This window comes from Ornithorhynchus anatinus, chromosome 1, assembly GCF_004115215.2.
Source record: "Ornithorhynchus anatinus isolate Pmale09 chromosome 1, mOrnAna1.pri.v4, whole genome shotgun sequence".
NCBI classification, from domain to species: Eukaryota; Metazoa; Chordata; class Mammalia; order Monotremata; family Ornithorhynchidae; genus Ornithorhynchus; species Ornithorhynchus anatinus.
In genome coordinates this window covers 99,214,490-99,234,399 of record NC_041728.1, presented here as the reverse complement: position 1 = coordinate 99,234,399, position 19,910 = coordinate 99,214,490, and the positions used below count along the sequence as shown (strand labels likewise).

The 19,910-nt window shown below is 55.3% G+C and overlaps 2 protein-coding genes across 5 annotated transcripts in view; both read left to right on the top strand.

The window, feature by feature from the left end:
- The first annotated feature begins 5,804 nt into the window (after positions 1-5,804).
- LOC114811127 (basic proline-rich protein-like) lies at positions 5,805-6,629 on the top strand. Its single transcript, XM_029062478.1, has one exon. The coding sequence runs from the start codon at positions 5,805-5,807 to the stop codon at positions 6,627-6,629; it is 825 nt and encodes a 274-aa protein (XP_028918311.1).
- RIN2 (Ras and Rab interactor 2) overlaps positions 5,965-19,910 on the top strand; it is a 248,243-nt gene continuing 234,297 nt past the window's right edge. For 3 of the 4 annotated variants that reach the window (XM_029066539.2, XM_029066566.2, XM_029066556.2), the window contains exon 1: positions 5,976-6,912. The gene's annotated coding sequence lies outside the window, so the exon portion shown is untranslated. Of the gene's footprint in view, positions 6,913-19,910 lie in introns of all 4 variants that reach the window. The other variant, XM_039912472.1, reaches the window with a different exon arrangement.

Below are 19,910 nucleotides of genomic sequence, written 5' to 3'. Positions count from 1 at the left end.
AAGTTGATAGCCCTGCCCCCTGCCCTTAAGAAGCAGCGTGGTACAGTGGGAAGAGCCCGGGCTTGGGAGTCAGAGTTCACGGGTTCGAATCCCGACTCCGCAGCTTGCCAGCTGTGTGACTTTGGGCGAGTCACTACACTTCTCTGTGCCTCAGTTACCTCATCTGTAAAACGGGGATTAAAACTGTGAGCCCCACGTGGGACAACCTGATCACCTTGTTTCCCCCAGCGCTTACAACAGTGCTTTGCACATAGTAAGCGCTTAACAGATACCACCATTTTTTAAGTTTACCATCTGATGGAGAGAGACGTTAAAATAAACTATAGGTAGGGGAAACAACAGAGCCTAAGGGTATGTATTCGTTCATTCATTCATTCGATTGTATTTATTGAGTGCTTGGGAGAATACAACGATAAACAGGCATATTCCCGGCCCACAAAGAGCTTATAGTCTAAATGGGGGGGGGGGGGGGGGGAGACGGACATTGATATAAATAAATAAATGACAGATATATACATAAGTGCTGTGGGGTTGGGAGGGGGGATGAACCAAAGGAGCAAGTGAGAGTGACGCAGAAGGGAGAGGGAGAAGAGAAAAGGGGAGCTTAGTCTGGGAAGGCCTCTCGGAGGAGATAATGATAATTATGTTGGTATCTGTTAAGCGCTCACTATGTGCCGAGCACCGTTCTAAGCGCTGGGGTAGACACAGGGGAATCGGGTCGTCCCACGTGGGGCTCAGGGTCTTCATCCCCATTTGACAGATGAGGGAACTGAGGCACCGAGAAGTGAAGCGACTCGCCCGCAGTCACCCAGCTGCCAAGTGACAGAGCCGGAATTCGAACTTATGACCTCTGACTCCAAAGCCCGGGCTCTTTCCACTGAGATAAGGCTTCGAAGCGGGGGGACGAACCATTGTCTGGTGGATTTGAGGAGGGAGGGCAGGATGTGGGCGAGGGGTCGTCGGCAAGACAGGCGAGATGGAGGCACAGCGAGAAGGTTAGCATTAGCCGCGTGGAGTTTGCGGGCTGGTACCAAAGTGCCGGACGTCGGGGAGCGTACCCAAGTGCTCTTTGGACAGTCCCCAGGTGACACACGGAGGGAGACGGAATAGGTTTCGTCTCTCTCTGTTGCCGAGTTGTACTTCCCAAGCACTTAGGACGGTGGTTTGCACGCAGTGAGCGCTCAGTGAGTACCATCGGCTGAATGAAGGTGGGGAGATGAGACGTTGGTCCGGAAAAGTTTCCTGGAGGAGACGCGATTTTCGTAAGCTTTGATGAGGGGGCTTTGAAGTTGCTCAGCCGCTTCAGGCACTTACGTATTTATAACTATCCTCGCCGCCCATTTATCTAGGTATAAACAATTAGTCCGTTATTTCATCCGGACGGGTTGTTTCCTTGTTCTTCTTCCCGCTCTCACTATTTGTAAAAACCTGAAAACCTATTTGAAAGCCTCTTTGGAATAAATACCATGTCTTTTGACTCAGGGAGCGTTCTCCCGGGTGTTTCGCCCAATACTCCGCGCAGAGTAAGTGTTCAATAACTCCCACTGATCCATCGACAAGATTTCGGGTCCGTATCTGTTTCTGTCTCCGTGGGTAATAATAATAATGATGTTGGCATTCGTTAAGCGCTTACTACGTGCAGAGCACCGTTCTAAGCGCTGGGGGAGACACAGGGGAATCAGGTCGTCCCACGTGGGGCTCACGGTCTTCATCCCCATTTGACAGATGAGGGAACTGAGGCACCGAGAAGTGAAGCGACTCGCCCACAGTCACCCAGCTGACAAGTGGCAGAGCTGGGATTCGAACTCAAGACCCCTGACTCCCAAGCCCGGGCTCTTTCCACTGAGCCACGCCGCTTCTCTATTTAAATAGAGCATTTAAGAGTCGGTCTGTCTGAGTGTCTGTGTAGGAGTGTGTGTCCACGCGGTGTCTCCATTCATTCGTTCGTATCTAGTGAGCGCTTACTGTGTGCAGAACACTGGACTGAGCGCTTGGACAGTACAATTCGGCAACGGAGACAATCCCTACCCGACGACGGGCTCACAGTCTAGAAGGGGGAGACAGACAACAAAACAAAACAAGTTGACAGGCATCAATAGGATCAAAACAGAGAAATAGAATTATAGATATATATAGATCAGTAATAAAATAAAGAGAATAATAAATAGGTACAAATGTACACAAGCGCTGCGGAGCGGGTAAGGGGGTAGAGCAGAGGGAGGGAGTCGGGGCGATGGGGAGGGGAGGAGGAGCGGAGGGAAAGGGAGGGCTCAGTCCGGGAAGGCCTCCCGGAGGAGGCGAGCTCTCAGTAGGGCTTTGAAGAGGGGAAGAGAGTCAGTTTGGCGGAGGTGAGGAGGGAGGGCGTCCCGGGACCGCGGGAGGACGCGGCCCGGGGGTCGACGGCGGGAGAGGCGAGACCGAGGGACGGCGAGGAGGTGGGCGGCGGAGGAGCGGAGCGTGCGGGGTGGGAGGTGGAAAGAGAGAAGGGAGGAGAGGTAGGAGGGGGCGAGGGGATGGACAGCCTCGAAGCCTAGAGTGAGAAGTTTTTGTTTCGTGCGGAGGTCGACTGGCAACCACCGGAGGTTTTTAAGAAGGGGAGTGACAGGCCCGGAGCGTTTCTGCGGGAAGATGAGCCGGGCAGCGGAGGGAAGAATAGGCCGGAGCGGGGAGAGACGGGAGGAAGGGGATCCGAGAGGAGGCTGACATAATAATCCAGCCGGGATACCATGAGAGCCCGTATCGGCACGATCGGCGTTTAGATGGAGAGGAAAGGGCGGATCTTGGCGATATTGTAAAGGTGAGACCGGCAGGCCTCGGTGACGGATCGGATGCGTGGGGGGAACGGGAGAGACGAGTCAAGGATGACACCGCGATCGCGGGCCTGTGAGAGGAAGGTCGGTCGCGCCCTCCACGGTGATAGGGAAGTCAGGGAGAGGACAGGGTTTGGGAGGGAAGATGAGGAGCTCAGTTTTAGACATGTTGAGTTTTAGGCGGCGGACAGACATCCGGGTAGAGACGGCATGGACGCAGAAGGAGGTACGAGCCCGAAGGGAGGGGGAGAGGACGGGGCGGAGATGTAGATCTGCGTGTCATCTGCGTAGAGATGGTAGTCGGAGCCGTGAGAGCGGATGAGTTCACCGAGGGAGTGAGTGTAGATGGAGAACAGAAGAGGGCCGAGAACTGACCCTTGAGGAACCCCGACAGTTAAAGGACGGGAGGGGGGACGGAGGCGCCGGCGAAGGAGACCGAGAATGACCGGCCAGAGAGGTGAGAGGAGAACCGGGAGAGGACGGAGTCCGTGAAGCCGAGGTGAGATAAGGTACGGAGGAGGAGGGGACGGTCGACGGTGTCAAAGGCAGCAGAGAGGTCGAGGAGGATCAGAATGTAGGAGCCATCGATGGCAAGAAGGAGGTCACGGGTGAACACAGTCTCGGTAGAGCGAACAGCCAGATCGGACGGGGTCCGGGAGAGATTTGAGGAATCCAAGGCAGCGAGCGTAGACGACCCGTCCTTAGGAGCTCGGAAAGGAAGGTTGGAGGGAGATAGGGCGCTAACTGGAGGGAGTGGTCGGTCAGAGAGGTTTTTTTTAAGATGGGGGAGATGCGGGCACGTTTGAAGGCAGAGGGAAGGAGCACGTAGATGGAGCGGTCAAAGATAGAAGTTAAGGAGGGAGGAGGCAGGGGCGATGGTTTTCAAAGGCGAGCGGGAAGGGGTCCGAGGCGCAGGTGGAGGGGGTGGCACGACCCCTCTCCCGGCGGCCTCAGAGCTCTTATGTACCGAGCTGTCATTTACTCATATCGGTTTCTGTCACCCCCTCTAGTCTGTAAGCTCGCTGTGGACAGGGAATGTGTCTTTTTATGTTTATATCGTACCGAGTGCCGAGCGTTTAGTACAGTGCCACGTACATCATAAGCCTCAATAAATACGATTAACTGCCTGACTCCACCCTAGGCAACTCCCCGGTCTCAGAAGCAGCGTGGCGTAGTAGCCAGAGCCCGGGCCCGCCAAGTCAGAAGAAACCCGGGTCCTGCTACCGACCGGCCCACTTGTCTGCCCACGGTGACCCTCGGGTCGGGTCGCATTCGCCTCTCGCGATGCCTCGGTTCCCTCCTCTGTAAAATGAGGGATTAAGACCGCCGACAGTCTCCGTCACGGGAACGGGATCGTGTCCGACCCGTCGTCCCGTATGTTCGACCCGGCTTTCAGTACTGACGCCCGGGCGGCGTGAGTAAATGGCTTAACCGACGTACACTTATCTATCCTCTAGACTGGTAAAAGGTCCTCGCGTGGTAGGAAACGAGAAGCAGCGGGGGCTCGGTGGAAAGAGCCCAGGGCTTGGGGACCAGACCGGGTCTACGGGTCCGGAATCCCGGGCTCGGCCCACTTGTCGGCTGTGTGACGACGGTCACGTCTCGGTGCCTCGGGTTCCCTCATCTGTCAAATGGGGATGAAGACTGTGAGCCTCACCTGGACAACCTGATTACCTTGCATGTCCCCCGGCGCTTAGTGCAGCGCTCTGCGCACAGTAAGCGTTCGATAAATTACGATCGACTCGACCTGGGGCGACAGCCTGGGGTGCGGCGGGGTTATACTGGGGACCCCTCTGGACTGCGAGTTCATCGTGGACAGGAAAGAGCGCAGGCCTGGGAGTCAGTAGGTCCCGAGTTCTCATCCCGGCTCTTGCCACTTGCCTGCCTGCGTGACCTTGGGCAAGTCGCTTCACTTGTCTAGGCCTCGGCGACCCTCATCTGTGACATGGGGATTGAGACCCTGAGCCCCGCGTGGGACGGGGACTGTGTCCAGCCCAATTATCTGGTATCCACCCGGTGCTTAGAACAGTGCCTGGCCCACAGTAAGCGCTTAACAATACATTATTATTATTGTGTTGTTGTATTGTTCTCTCCCAAGGGTTGTAGAACAGCGCTCTGCACGACAGCAATTGCTGCATAAATGCCACTGAATGAATGATAGAATGAATGAATGAATGACCGGCGACCAGACCATCATTCCCCGGCCCCTGACCTCGTCCTTGCCCTCCCCTTTCTCCATCCCTGTTGCCCCTCCTTCTCCTCCTCCTCCCTCCTCCTTCCCCCTCTTCCTCCTCACTCGCTCCCTCCTTCCTTCCTCCTCCTCCCTCCTCCGTTCCCTCTTCCTCCTCTTTCACCTCCTCCTCCTCCCCCTCTTCCTTCCTTCCTTCCATCCACCTTTCCTTCCTTCCTTCCTTCCTTCCTTCCTTCCTTCCTTCCTTCCTTCCTTCCTTCCTTCCTTCCTCCTCCTTTCCTCTCCTCTCCCCTCCCTCCTCCTCCTCCTCCTTCCCTCCTCCTTCCTCTCCCTCCTTCCCTCCTTCCCTTCCTTCCCCTCTTCCTTCCTTCCTTCCTTCCTCCTCCCTCCTCCCTCCTCTTTCACCTCCTCCTCCTCCTCTTCCTCCTCCTTCCCCTCCCTCCTTCCCTCCTTCCTCTTCCTCCCTCCTTCCTCCTCCTTCCCCTCCCTCCTTCCCTTCCTTCCCTCTTCCCCTTCCTTCCTTCCTTCCTTCCTTCCTTCCTTCCTCCTCCCTCCTCCCTCCTCCTCCTCCTCTTCCTCCTCCTTCCCCTCCCTCCTTCCTCTTCCTCCCTCCTTCCTCCTCCTTCCCCTCTTCCTCCTCCTCCTTCCCCTCTTCCTCCTTCTCTCCTTCCTCCTCTTTCACCTCCTCCTCCCTCCTTCTCCTCTTGCTCCTCCTCCTCCTCCTCCTCCCCCCGTCCCTCGGGGTCCGGGCTCCCGTCCGGGAAGGGGGGGGGGGGAGGGGCGTGTCCTGCCGGCCCCCGCGCATGCGCCGTCCCCCTCCGGTCCCCCGGTCCCCGCCCCTCCCCCGGCCCGGGCGCAGTCCGGGCGCGGTCCCCGGGGGTCCGGATCCCCCCCGACCCCCGGCCGTCCGGCCGCCCCCCACACAGCCCGAAGACCGCACGGGACGGGACGGGACAGGACGGGCCGGGCCGGACCGCAGGGACCCCGACGGCCAGCCCGGGACCCGCCCCGGAGAACGCACGCCTCCATTGGACGACGAGCCCCCCGAGAAGCCACGCCCCCTGGGAAGCCTCGCCACCCCATTGGACGCCGCGCCCCGGGAAGCCACGCCTCCATCGGAAGCCACGCCCCCTGCGGAGCCGCGCCCCCGAGGAGCCGCGCCTCCATTGGACGCCACGCCCCGGGAAGTCACGCCCCCTGCGAGGCCACGCCCCCTGCGTAGCCACGCCCCCCCCGAGGAGCCGGGCTGCCATTGGACGCCGCGCCCCGGGAAGCCCCGCCCCCATTGGAAGCCACGCCCCGGGAGGCCGCGCCTCATTGGACGTCACGCCCCTGGAAGCCACGCCCCCTGGAATCCACACCCCCATTGGACGCCGCGCCCTGGAGAAGCCTTGGGGACGCCCCCTGGGAAGCCTCGCCCCCATTGGAAGCCTCGCCCCTTGCAAACCACGCCCCCCAGGAAGCCACGCCCCTTGAAAAAGCCGCGCCTCCATCGGAAGCCACGCCCCTGGATAGCCACGCCCCCCGGGAAGCCTCCCCCATTGGACACCACGCCCTTGACAAGCCACGCCCCCTGGGGAAGCCACGCCCCCGAGTACCTATTCCCCCATCGGACGCCTCGCCCTTAAGAAGCCACGCCCCCTAGAAAACCACGCCCCACTGGACGCCACGCCCTGGAGAAGCCACGCCCCCGTGGGAAGCCTCGCCCCCATTGGATGCCGCGCCCCGGGGAAGCCACGCCCCCTGGGAAGCCACGCCCCCTGGGGAAGCCACGCCCCGGAGTACCTATCCCCCATTGGACGCCTCGCCCTTGAGAAGCCACGCCCCCTGGAAAGCCACGCCCCCATTGGACGCCACGCCCCGGAGTAGCCACGCCTCCTGGGAAGCCACGCCCCCGGGCCGCTGCCATAGGTAAGTGGAGGGGAGGCGCGCGTCCCCGTGCCTGTACACGTGCCCGTGCGCGCGCCCAGATAAACTTGAGACTTTGTGTGGATTTAGGCCGTGCACGGTGGGGGGTTATGACAGTAATAATCAGCATTATCATAATCATAATTATAATGAGGATGGTATTTGTTAAGCGCTTACTATGTGCCAAGCATTGTTGAGGATGATGTTGGTATTTGTTAAGCGCTTCCTATGTGCCGAGCACCGTTCTAAGCGCTGGGGGAGACACAGGGGAATCAGGTCGGCCCACGTGGGGCTCACCGTCTTCATCCCCATTTTACAGATGAGGGAACTGAGGCACAGAGAAGTGAAGTGACTTGCCCACAGTCACCCAGCCGGGATTCGAACTCATGAGCCCTGACTCCCAAGCCCGTGCTCTTTCCACTGAGCCACGCTGCTTCTCTAACAGATGAGGTAACCGAGGCACAGAGAAGTGAAGTGACCTGCCCACTGTCACACAGCTGACGAGTGGCAGAGCAGGGATTCGAACTCGTGACCTCTGACTCCCAAGCCCGTGCTCTTTCCACTGAGCCACGCTGCTTCTCCAGCACCCCAGTGCTTGTTCTGAGCACTGGGGTGGTTAAGAGGTCATCGGGTGGTCCCCCGAGGGGCTGCAGAGGCCTCGTCCCCATTTGACAGATGTGCTCACCGAGGGCACCGAGAAGCAAAGTGACTTACCTAAGGTCACACAGCAGACAAGAGGCAGAACAGGATTAGAACCCACGACCTCTGACTCCCAAGGCCGGGCTCTCGCCACTAAGCCACGCTGCTTCTCCTTCGATAATAATATTATAATGATAATATAATAATAATAAGTTCCCGAAATAATAATGTTGGTATTTGTTAAGCGCTCACTCTGTGCAGAGCACTGTTGTAAGCGCTGGGGACGATACAGGGTCATCGGGTGGTCCCACTTGAGGCTCCCAGTCTTCATCCCCATTCGACGGATGAGGTCACTGAGGCACCGAGAAGCGAAGTGACTTGCCCAAGGTCACACAGGAGCCAAGAGGCAGAGTCGGGATTAGAACCCACGACCTCCGACTCCCAAGGCCGGGCTCTCGCCACTGAGCCACGCTGCTTCTCTTTCAATAATAATAATGTTGCCAGTTTGTCCATTCCAAGTGTTTAGTACACTGCTCTGCACGTAGTAAGCGCTCAATAAAGACTATTGAATGAATGAATGAAGCGCTTACTATGTGCCAAGCACTGTTCTAAGCGCCGGGGTAGATCCAGGGTCATCGGGTCGTCCCACCTGAGGCTCCCAGTCTTCATCCCCATTCGACGGATGAGGTCACTGAGGCACCGAGAAGCGAAGTGCCTGGTCCCAAGTCACGCCGCCTGTCGGCGGCGGAGCCGGGATTCGAACCCATGACCTCCGACTCCCAAGCCCGGGCTCTTTCCACTGAGCCGCGCTGCTTCAGTCATAGTAATAATGGTCAGGGTGCTTGTTAAGCGCTTACTATGTTGCCAGGCACTGTGCTAAGCACCGGACCCGTTAGCGTTACCAGGGGAAAAGGCTGGAGGAGAGAATCACGTATCTACTAAGCGTCATTCATCATCATCATCATCATCATAATTATAATTATAATGGCATTGTTCAGCGCTACTATGTGCCAGACACTGTTCTAAGCGCTGGGGGAGATACCAGGTTAATCGGGTGGACGCAGTCCCCGTCCACATGGACCCACAGTCTCCATCCCCAGCCGCGTGGCTCGGTGTCAAGAGCCCGGGCTTGGGAGTCGGAGGTCGTGGGTTTCGGATCCCGGCTCCGCCGCCTGTCGGCCGTGTGACTCTGGGCGAGTCACTTTCACTTCCCTGTGCCTCGGTTCCCTCGTCTGGAAAAATGGGGATTAGGACTGATTATCTTGTATCTCCCCCATCGCTTAGAACAGTACTTGGCACATAGTAAGTACTTTGTACATTCCATCATCGTTATTATTACTGAAAGGGCGTCAGTGGGCGGGGATCGTCTCTATCTGTTGCCGACTTGTACATTCCAGGCGCTTAGGACGGTGCTCAGTGGAAAGAGCCCGGGCTTTGGAGTCAGAGGTCGTGGGTTCGAATCCCGGCTCTGCCACTTGTCAGCTGTGTGACTGTGGGCGAGTCACTTCACTTCTCTGGGCCTCAGTTCCCTCATCTGGAAAATGGGGATTCATTCATTCATTCAATAGTATTTATTGAGCGCTTACTATGTGCAGAGCACTGGGCTAAGCGCTTGGAATGAACAAGTCGGCAACAGATAGAGACGGTCCCTGCCGTCTGACGGGCTCACGGTCTACTCGGGGGAGACGGACGGACGAGAACGACGGCGATAAATAGAGTCGAGGGGAAGGACGTCTCGTAAAAACGATGGCGACTAGATAGAATCGAGGCGATGTACGATTCATTAACAAAATAAATAGGGTGATGGAAATATATACAGTCCGAGCGGAATGAGTACAGTGCTGTGGAGATTCATTCATTCATTCAATAGTATTTATTGAGCGCTTACTATGTGCAGAGCACTGTACTAAGCGCTGTGGGATGAACAAGTCGGCAACAGATAGAGACGGTCCCTGCCGTTTGACGGGCTTACGGTCTAATCGGGGGAGACGGACAGACGAGAACAATGGCCACTAAACAAGCATCAAGGGGAAGAACATCTCGTAAAAACCGATGGCAACTAATAGAATCGAGGCGATGTACATTCATTAACAAAATAAATAGGGTACGAAAATATATACAGTCGAGCGGACGGTACAGTGCTGTGGGATGGGAAGGGAGAGGTGGAGGAGCAGAGGGAAAAGGGGAAAATGAGGCTTTAGCTGCGGAGAGGTATGGGGGGATGGCAGAGGGAGTAGAGGGGGAAGAGGAGCTCAGTCTGGGAAGGCCTCTCGGAGGAGGTGATTTTTAAGTAAGGTTTTGAAGAGGGAAAGAGAATCAGTTTGGCGGAGGTGAGGAGGGAGGGCGTTCCGGTGACCGCGGGAGGACGCGACCCGGGAGTCGACGGCGGGATAGGCGAGACCGAGGGACGGTGAGGAGGGTGGCGGCAGAGGAGCGGAGCGTGCGGGGTGGGCGGTAGAAAGAGAGAAGGGAGGAGAGGTAGGAAGGGGCAAGGTGATGGAGAGCCTCGAAGCCTAGAGTGAGGAGTTTTTTGTTTGGAGCGGAGGTCGACAGGCAAACCACCGGAGTTGTTTAAGAAGGGGAGTGACGTGCCCAGATCGTTCTGCGGAAGATGAGCCGGGCAGCGGAGTGAAGAATAGACCGGAGCGGGGCGACGAGAGGAGGAAGGGAGGTCAGAGAGAAGGCCGACACGGTAGGTCTAGCCGGGATATAACGAGAGCCCGTAGCAGTAAGGTAGCCGTCTGGGTGGAGAGGAAAGGGCGGATCTTGGCGATATTGTAGAGGTGAAACCGGCAGGTCCTGGTAACGGATAGGATGCGTGGGGTGAACGAGAGGACGAGTCAAGGATGACACCGAGATTGCGGGCCTGCGGGACGGGAAGGACGGTCGTGCCATCCACGGTGATAGGAAGTCTGGGAGCGGGACCGGGCTTGGGAGGGAAGATGAGGAGCTCAGTCTCGCTCATGTTGAGTTTTAGGTGGCGGGCCGACATCCAGGTGGAGACGTCCCGGAGGCGGGAGGAGATGCGAGCCCGAAGGGAGGGGGAGAGGACAGGGGCGGAGATGTAGATCTGCGTGTCATCTGCGTAGAGATTGGTAGTCAAAGCCGTGAGAGCGGATGAGTTTCACCGAGGGAGTGAGTGTAAATGGAGAACAGAAGAGGGCCGAGAACTGACCCTTGAGGAACTCCGACAGTTAAAGGACGGGAGGGGGAGGAGGCTCCGGCATAGGAGACCGAGAATGACCGGCCAGAGAGGTGAGAGGAGAACCGGGAGAGGACGGAGTCCGTGAAGCCGAGGTGAGATAAGTACGGAGGAGAGGGACGGTCGACGGTGTCAAAGGCAGCAGAGAGGTCAAGGAGGATCAGAATGGGAGTAGGAGCCATTGGATTTGGCAAGAAGGAGGTCACGGTGACCTTAGAAGAGAGCAGTCTCGGTAGAGCGGAGGGGACGGAAGCCAGATCGGAGGGGGTCTAGAGAGACATGGGAGGTTAAGGAATTCTAGGCATCGATTGTAGACGACTCGTTCTAAGATTTTGGAAAGGAAGGGTAGTAGGGAGATAGGACGATAACTGGAGGGGGAAGTGGGGGGTCAAGAGCGGGTTTTTTTAGGATGGGGAGACGTGGGCGTGTTTGAAGGCAGAGGGGAAGGAGCCCTTGGAGATGGAGTGGTTAAAAATAGAAGTTAAGGAAGGGAGGAGGGCAGGGCGATGGTTTTAAGAAGGTGAGAGGGAATGGGGTCCGAGGGCGCAGGTGGAGGGGTGGCGCTTGCGAGGAGGGAGGAGAATCTCCTCTGAGGATACTGCAGGGAAGGATGGGAAAGTAGGGGAGGGGGTCGTTGGGGGGGAGGGGAGAGGCGGAGGGGTGACTTTGGGGAGCTCAGACCTGATCGTGTTGATTTTCGTGAGGAAATAGGTGGCCAGATCATTAGGGGTGAGAGATGGGGGAGGGGGAGGAACAGGGGGCCTAAGGAGAGAGTTAGATGGGAAGGGAGAGGTGGATGAGTGGAGGGAAAGGGGGAAAAGAGGGTTTAACTGCGGAGAGGTGAAGGGGGGGCGGTAGAGGGAGCAGAGGGAGAAGGGGAGCTCAGTCCGGGAAGGCCTCTCGGAGGAGGTGAGTTTTAAGTAGGGTTTCGAAGAGGGGAAGAGAATCAGTTTGGCGGAGGTGAGGAGGGAGGGCGTCCCGGGACCGCGGGAGGACGCGGCCCGGGGGTCGACGGCGGGACGGGCGAGACCGGGGGACGGCGAGGAGGTGGGCGGCGGAGGAACGGAGCGTGCGGGGTGGGCGGTGGAAAGAGAGAAGGCAGGAGAGGTAGGAAGGGGCGAGGTGACGTAGAACCTCGAAGCCTAGAGTGAGGAGTTTTTGTTTGGAGCGGAGGTCGACAGGCAACCACCGGAGTTGTTTAAGAAGGGGAGTGACGTGCCCAGATCGTTTCTGCGGGAAGATGAGCCGGGCGGCGGAGGGAAGAATAGACCGGAGCGGGGAGAGGGAGGAGGAAGGGAGGTCAGAGAGAAGGCCGACACGGTAGTCTAGCCGGGATATAACGAGAGCCCGTAGCGGTAAGGTAGCCGTCTGGGTGGAGAGGAAAGGGCGATCTCGGCGATATTATAAAGGTGAGACCGGCAGGTCTCGGTGACGGATCGGATGCGTGGGGTGAACGGGAGAGACGAGTCAAGGATGACACCGGAGGTCGCGGTGGCCCGAGAGACGGGAACGATGGTCGTGCCATCCACGGTGATAGGAAAGTCTGGGAGGAGGACCGGGCTCGGAGGGAAGATGAGGAGCTCGGTCTCGCTCATGTTGAGTTTTAGGCGGCGGGAAGACATCCGGGTGGAGACATCCCGGAGGCGGGAGGAGATGCGAGCCCGAAGGGAGGGGGAGAGGACGGGGGCGGAGATGTAGATCTGCGTGTCATCTGCGTAGAGGTGGTAGTCAAAGCCGTGAGAGCGGAATGAGTTCAACCGAGGGAAGTGAGTGTAAATGGAGAACAGAAGAGGGCCGAGAACTGACCCTTGAGGAACTCCGACAGTTAAAGGATGGGAGGGGGAGGAAGGCTCCCGCGAAAGGAGACCGAGAATGACCGGCCAGAGAGGTGAGAGGAGAACCGGGAGAGGACGGAGTCCGTGAAGCCGAGGTGAGATAAGGTATGGAGGAGGAGGGGACGGTCGACGGTGTCAAAGGCAGCAGAGAGGTCAAGGAGGATCAGAATGGAGTAGGAGCCATTGGATTTGGCAAGAAGGAGGTCACGGGTGACCTTAGAGAGAGCAGTCTCGGTAGAGCGGAGGGGGACGGAAGCCAGATCGGAGGGGGTCCGGGAGAGAATGGGAGTTGAGGAATTCAAGGCAGCGAGTGTAGGACGACTCCTCATTTTACAGATGAGGGAACAGGCAACAGAGAAGTGAAGTGACTTGCCCAAAGTCACACGGCTGACAAGTGGAGGAGGCGGGATTAGAACCCACGACCTCTGACTCCAAGCCCGGGCTCCGTCGGCTAAGCCACGCTGCTTCTCAGTGTATATGATGTGCTCGCAGGTGTTGTGTCTTGCAGGTGTCCGGGTACGTGCGGGGAGGATTTGGGAGGAGGTTGGGTGCACAGTGATCGATTGATTGATGTTGGGGACATTCATTCATTCAATAGTATTTATTGAGCGCTTACTATGTGCAGAGCACTGGGCTAAGCCGCTCGGAATGTACGATTCAGTGACAGTAGAGGACAATCCCCTCCCAGTGACGGGCTCGCAGTCTGAACGCGGAGCCGGACGGCAGAGCGAAAGAGAACAAAACAAGACAACATCGTTAAGATAGCTAGAATCATGGGGATGTGCACCTCGCTAGCAAAATAAATCGGGGTAATAAATAATATTAACCTGCAGGGGAGAAGGAGAGGGATGTGGCCCGGGGTCGGGACCTCGGGAAAAAACATCGAATTCAACTTTGAGATCCGGAGCTCACAAAAAACCAAAAGTTTAGCCCGATTAATTGGTTGCAGGACTGTTGCAGTCCCCTGCCAAATGCATTTGTCCACTGTCATCACTTCGGTTTGAGGAATAATCAATAAAAGTTTTTAATAATAGTAATGTCGGTATTTGTTAAGTGCTTACTATGTGCCGAGCACTGTTCTAAGCGCTGGGGTAGACACAGGGGAGATCAGGTTGTCCCACGTGGGGCTCACAGTCTTCATCCCCATTTTACAGACTGTTCTAAGCGCTGGGGTGGATACAAGATAATCAGGTTGGACCCAGTCCCTGTCCCACACGGGGCTCGCAGTCTTAATTCCCATTTTACAGATAAGGGAAAGGAGGCACGGAGAAGTGAAGTGACTTGCCCACAGTCACACAGCTGATAAGCGGCGGAGCTGGGATTTGAACCCATGACCTCTGACTCCCCAGCCCGGGCTCTTTCCGCTGAGCCACGGTCTGCCGTGTGACCTTGGACAAGTCACTTCACTTCTCTGCACCTCGGTTGCCTCGTCTGGAAAATGGGGATTAAGACCTTCTGTTACCGATTTGTCCATTTCAAGCGCTTAGTACGGTGCTCTGCACATAGTAAGCGCTCAATAAATACTATTGAATGAATGAATGAATGAAGACTTTGAGCCCCGTGTGGGACGGGGACTGTGCCCGACCTCTTTGCCGTGTATCTACCCGGGCGCTTAGAACAGTGCCTGGCACATAGTGAGCATTTAAGAGATACCATTAAAAGGAAATGAAAGGAGACCGGCAGGGGTGGATAGCCGAGCCTGCTGTGCGGGACTTAACCTCTGATCCAGTTTTGATTCTTTTTTATTTATCATCTACATATTTTGGGGCCTTATGGAAATAAACACAGGATACAAAATAAGAGATTTCCCCAGTAGGAAACAGCAATGTTTTCTCAAGAAATAGTGCCAGCATCTCGTTTGGAGAACCAGAGACTTTGACTTTCCAACTAATCGTTGTTCGGGTTTCTCTCGGCTGCTGCAGCCCGGGGTCAAGGGCCTCGGGGCTTGGGGGAGATAATAATGATGGTATTTAAGCGCTTACTATGTGCCTAGCACTGTTCTGAGCGCTGGGGGAGGGATACAAGGTCATCGGGTGGTCCCACGTGGGGCTCACAGTTTCAATCCCCATTATCCAGATGAGGTCACTGAGGCCCAGAGAGTGACGTGACTTACCTAAAGTCACCCAGCTGACAAGTGGCCGAGCCGGGATTCGAACCCGTGACCTCTGACTCCCCAGCCCGGGCTCTTTCCACTGAGCCACGCAGCATCAGTCCGCCCGGAGCCTCCCGGGACCAAGCGGCAGTAGGTCATAAGCACCGTGTGGGCAGAGAACGTGTCCGCTAACTCTGTGGTACTCTCCCACGTCTAACGATAATGTTGATAATGTTGGTATTTGCTAAGCGCTCACTCTGTGCAGAGCACTGTTCTAAGCGCTGGGGGAGATGCAGGGTCATCAGTTTGTCCCACGTGAGGCTCACAGTCTTCGTCCCCATTTTACAGATGAGGGAACTGAGGCACCGAGGAGTGAAGTGACTCGCCCACAGTCACCCGGCTGCCAAGTGGCGGAGCCGGGATTCGAACCCGTGACCCCTGACTCCCAAGCCCGGGCTCTTGCCACAGAGCCACGCCGCTGCTTCTTACCCTGCTACACTGCTCTGCACAGAGTTAGTGCTCAATAAACACCACCAACTGCCTGACTGATCGAAGGATGACCGACGAGCCTTCTCAGAGGGTTGCGTGTACTGCTGGCTAGAGAGGAAGGTCCGTCTCGGAGAATCAATTGTTGATTGAAATTGGACTTTATAAAAATGAATTTGGGCCCTGGATTTGGTAATAATATTCATTCATTCATTCAATACTATTTATTGAGCGCTTACTATGTGCAGAGCACTGTACTAAGCGCTTGGAACGTACAATTCGGCAAAAGACAGAGACAATCCCTGCCCAGTGATGGACTCACAGTCTAATCGGGGGAATCAGACGGACAAAAACAGGCAACGTGATCGCGATAAATAGAATCGAGGGGACGTACACCTCATTAACAAAATAAATAGGGTAATAAAAGTCTATACCAATGAGCACAGTGCTGAGGGGAGGGGAAGGGAGAGGGGGAGGAGCAGAGGGAAAGGGGGGGAAAGGGGGCTTAGCTGAGGGGAGGTGAAGGGGGGAGGGGAGGAGGAGCAGAGGAAAAGGGGGGCTCAGTCCGGGAAGGCCTCTCGGAGGAGGCGAGCTCTCAGTAGGGCTTCGAAGAGGGGAAGAGAGTCAGTTTGGCGGAGGTGGGGAGGGAGGGCGTTCCGGGACCGCGGGAGGACGTGGCCCGGGGGTCGACGGCGGGATAGGGAAGAACGGGGGACGGTGAGGATGTTAGTGGCAGAGGAGTGGAGTGCGTGGGATGGGCTGTAGGAGGAGAGAATGCAGGTGAGGTAGGAGGGGGCAAGGGGATGGGCAGCTTTGAAGCCAAAAGTGAGGTTTTGTTTCTTATGGAGGTTGATAGGCAAACCACTGGAAGTTTTTGAGGAGGGGAGTGACGTGCCCAGAGCGTTTCTGTAGGAAGATGATCCGGGCAGCGGAATGAAGAATAGACTGGAGCGGGGAGAGACGGGAGGAAGGGGATCCGAGAGGAGGCTGACGCAATAATCCAGCCGGGATATCATGAGAGCCGCCAGTACCAGCGGGATCGCCGTTTAGATGGAGAGGAAAGGGAGGATCTTGGCGATGTTATAAGTGAGACCGGCAGGTTTCGGTGACGGATCGGATGTGTGGGGTGAACGAGAGAGCCGAGTCAAGGATGAGGCCGAGGTTGCGGGCCTGTGAGACGGGAAGGATGGTCGTGCCATCCACAGTGATGGAAGTCAGGGAGAGGACAGGGCTTGGGAGGGAAGATGAGGAGCTCAGTTTTGGACATGTTGGATTTTAGGTGGCGGGCAGACAGCCCGGTAGAGACGTCTTGGAGGCAGGAAAAGATACGAGCCTGGAGGGACGGGGAGAGAACAGGGGAGGGGATGTAGATCTGTGTATCATCCTTATAGAGATGATAGTTGAAGCGGTGGGAGCGAATGAGTTCACCGAGGGAGTGAGTGTAGATGAAGAACAGGAGAGGGCCAAGGACTGACCCTTGCGGAACCCCTACAGTTAGCGGTTGGGAGGGGGAGGAGTAGCCCGCGAAGGAGACCGAGAAGGAACGGCCAGAGAGATAAGAGGAGAACCGGGAGAGGACGGAGTCCGAAGGCTCCCTGGAGGATATGATTTCAGAAGGGTTTTGAAGTTGGGAGGGTTGTGCCTGGGTGGTTTTCGAAGGGCAAGGAAGTTCCAGGCCAGCGAAGGAGCGTGAAGTGGAGTTGGGAGAGATGAGAATGAGGCACATGGACAGGGTCAGCTTGAGAACCGGTGTCTTCCAAGAGGCCTTCCCTGACTAAGCCCTCTTTCCCTTTTCTTCCACTCCCTTCTACATCATCCTGACTTGCTCCCTTTACTCATCCCCCCTCCCGGCCCTGCAGCACTTATGTATTCATTCATTCAATAGTATATATTGAGCACTTACTATGTGCAGAGCACTGTACTAAGCACTTGGAATGTATACTTCGGCAACAGATAGAGACAGTCCCATGGACGGGCTTACGGTCTGATTGGGAGAGACAGACAAAACCAAGACAACTTAATCACGACAGATAGAATCGAGGGGATGTACACCTCATTAACAAAATAAATAGGGTAATGAAAATATATACAAAGGAACACAGTGCTGAAGGGAGGGGAAGGGAGAGGGGGAGGAGCAGAGGGAAAGGGGGGAAAAGGGGCTTAGCTGAGGGGAGGATATAAATAAACAGGATAGGTACATATCCCTATTTTATTTATTTATATTAATATCTGTCTTCCCTTCTAGACTGTAAGATCGTTGTGGGCAGGGAACGTATGTTCTGTTGTTGTCTTCGAAACACTTGTCACAGTGCTCTGCACATGGTAGGCGCTCAGTAAATCTGATTGATTATAGAAGAGAGTGGACAAGAAGGAAAGAGAGAGGTGATTGAGTGCTTTAGGTATTCTGTCTGCTGTAGAGAGCAATGGATGTCCGTTAGAAGTATCTGAGGAGTGAGAAGTTGTGTGTAGGCCAGCTTTTTAGAAAAATAGGTACGGGCAGTAGAATGAAGCATAGACTCCAGTGGGGAGAGACTGTTCATTCATTCAGTAGTATTTATTGAGCTCTTATTACGTGCAGAGCACTGTACTAAGCACTTGGAATGGACAATTCGGCAACGGATAGAGACGATCCCTGCCCAGTGACGGGCTCACGGTCTACATGGAGGAAACAGACAGCAAAGCAAAACAGAACAAAACCAAAACAAGACAACATCATCAAGATAAATAGAATCAAAGGGCTGTACACCTCATTAAGAAAATAAATAGGGTATTAAATCATATATACAAATGAGCACAGTGCCGAGGGGAGGGGGAGGCGGAGGAGCAGAAAGTGGGAGGGGATGGGAGGGGGAGCAGAGGGAAGGGGGGCTTAGTCTGGGAAGGCTTCTTGGAGGAGGTGAGCTCTCAGTAGGGCTTTGAAGAGGGGAAGAGAGTCAGTTTGGCGGCCAGGAGACCAGTGTGGAGGCTAATCCACTAGTCAAGCCTAGTGGCTATTTGAGTGGAGACAAGAAGTGGATTCTGGAAACGCAGTGGAGGCAACACTGATGGAATTTTATGACAGACTGAATAGAGGAGTTGGAAGGAAGGGACGAGTAAAGATAGTGGGCTTCAGAGATTGAGGGGATGGTGGTGCGAAAATTCGGTAGAGAGGATTTGGAAGGGAGAATGAGGGGTTCAGTTTTAGACTTGGAACTTGAAGTGCCGGGGGGACATGCAGATGGAGATGTCTTAAAGGCGGGAGGACATTCAAGATGGCAGAGAAAGTCACGGGTCAGGGAGAGCTAGGTAGATTTTGGAGTCATCCCTGTTGAGGAGATTGTTGAAACGGCGGGAACAGATGAAATTCCCCAGGGGCGTGAGTTGGGAGTGAGAAGATACGGGGCCCAAAATGGAGCCTTGAGGGATACACACAGTTAAGGGGTGAGGAGAAGCGGAGGAAGAACCAGTGAAAGACACGGAAGAAATAGAAGAGATTGGAGATAAAAGATATTTTAACTCTGCTGCACGTAAAGTCCCGAAGGCTTGAATCTTAAGCTCAAAGAAGTGTCGATTTGAGTTTTGTCTGTTGCTCGTGTTTTGCACAGACCTGGTTGGCAGATACATCGAATGTGCTTTCTTTACAAGACAAGTCTTTGAAATTCTTCTTTCGGTTATCATTTAGATTTGATTTCCATTTTGTGAATATTACTGACAGTATTCTTGGCTTTGAAGTAACCTAAATTATGGATGAGGGCGAACAATATTAGCACGATGAGGAATTGATTGGTTTTCAAAAGCATTCCTTATTTTCTCCCGCTGTTCAGTTTTATATACAAGTCAAAATATCGCTGAAGAGCATTTGTCTAAGACACGTAGCGCTTGTGTGTACATATTCATTTGGTGCGATTTATTGAAACACTTAGCACTTTAGCATATTTTCAGCTTATATCAACCTCGTCTCTTTGTCTAGGTATTCTTCTGTACATCTGCTCTTCTCGGCGCAGCGTTTGTGAATACCTCGTGCTGTCAGTCTCCCCCATTAGATAGCGAAGTCCTCGAGGGCAAGCCCTGCGTGCCTTACTCCTTTGGATCAATTGCTAAATACAGAACTCCGCAGTCATTCATTCGTTCGTATTTATCGAGTACTTACTGTGTGCAGGGCACTGTGCTAAGTACCTGGAGAGTACAATACAACAATAAACAGACACATCCCCTGCCCACGACGAGCTGGAGGGGGAGACAGGCGTCGATAGGAATACATAAATTACAGATGTGGTACATAAATGCTGTGGGGTTGGGAAGGGGGAAGAACAAAGGGAGCAAGTCGGGGCGACGTAGAAGGGAGTGGGAGAAGAGGAAAGCGGGGGTTAGTCTGGGAAGGCCTCTTGGAGGAGATGGGCCTTCAATAAGGCTTTGAAGGAGGGGAGAGTAACTGTCTGTCGGATTTGGGGAGGGAAGGCGTTCCAGGCCAGAGGCAGGATGTGGGCGAGGGGTCGGCGGCGAGGTAGAGGCACAGTGAGAAGGTTAGTACCAGAGGAGTGAAGCGTGCGGGCCGGGTTGGGGCGGGAGGGTAGTGAGGTGAGGTAGGAGGGGGCAAGACGGTGGAGAGCTTTAAACCCAAGGTTGAGGAGTTTTTGTCTGACGCAGAGGTGGATGGGCAGCCACTGGAGTTTCTTTAAGACTGGGGAGACATCCTAAACATTTCGGTAGAAAAATGATCCGGGCAGCAAAGAGAAGTAAGGAGTGGGGAGACACAGGAGGCTGGGAG

Bases quoted from the DNA above. Each gene is read 5' to 3' on its own strand.
- LOC114811127 (XM_029062478.1), top strand. From the start codon at position 5,805: ATGCGCCGTCCCCCTCCGGTCCCCCGGTCCCCGCCCCTCCCCCGGCCC.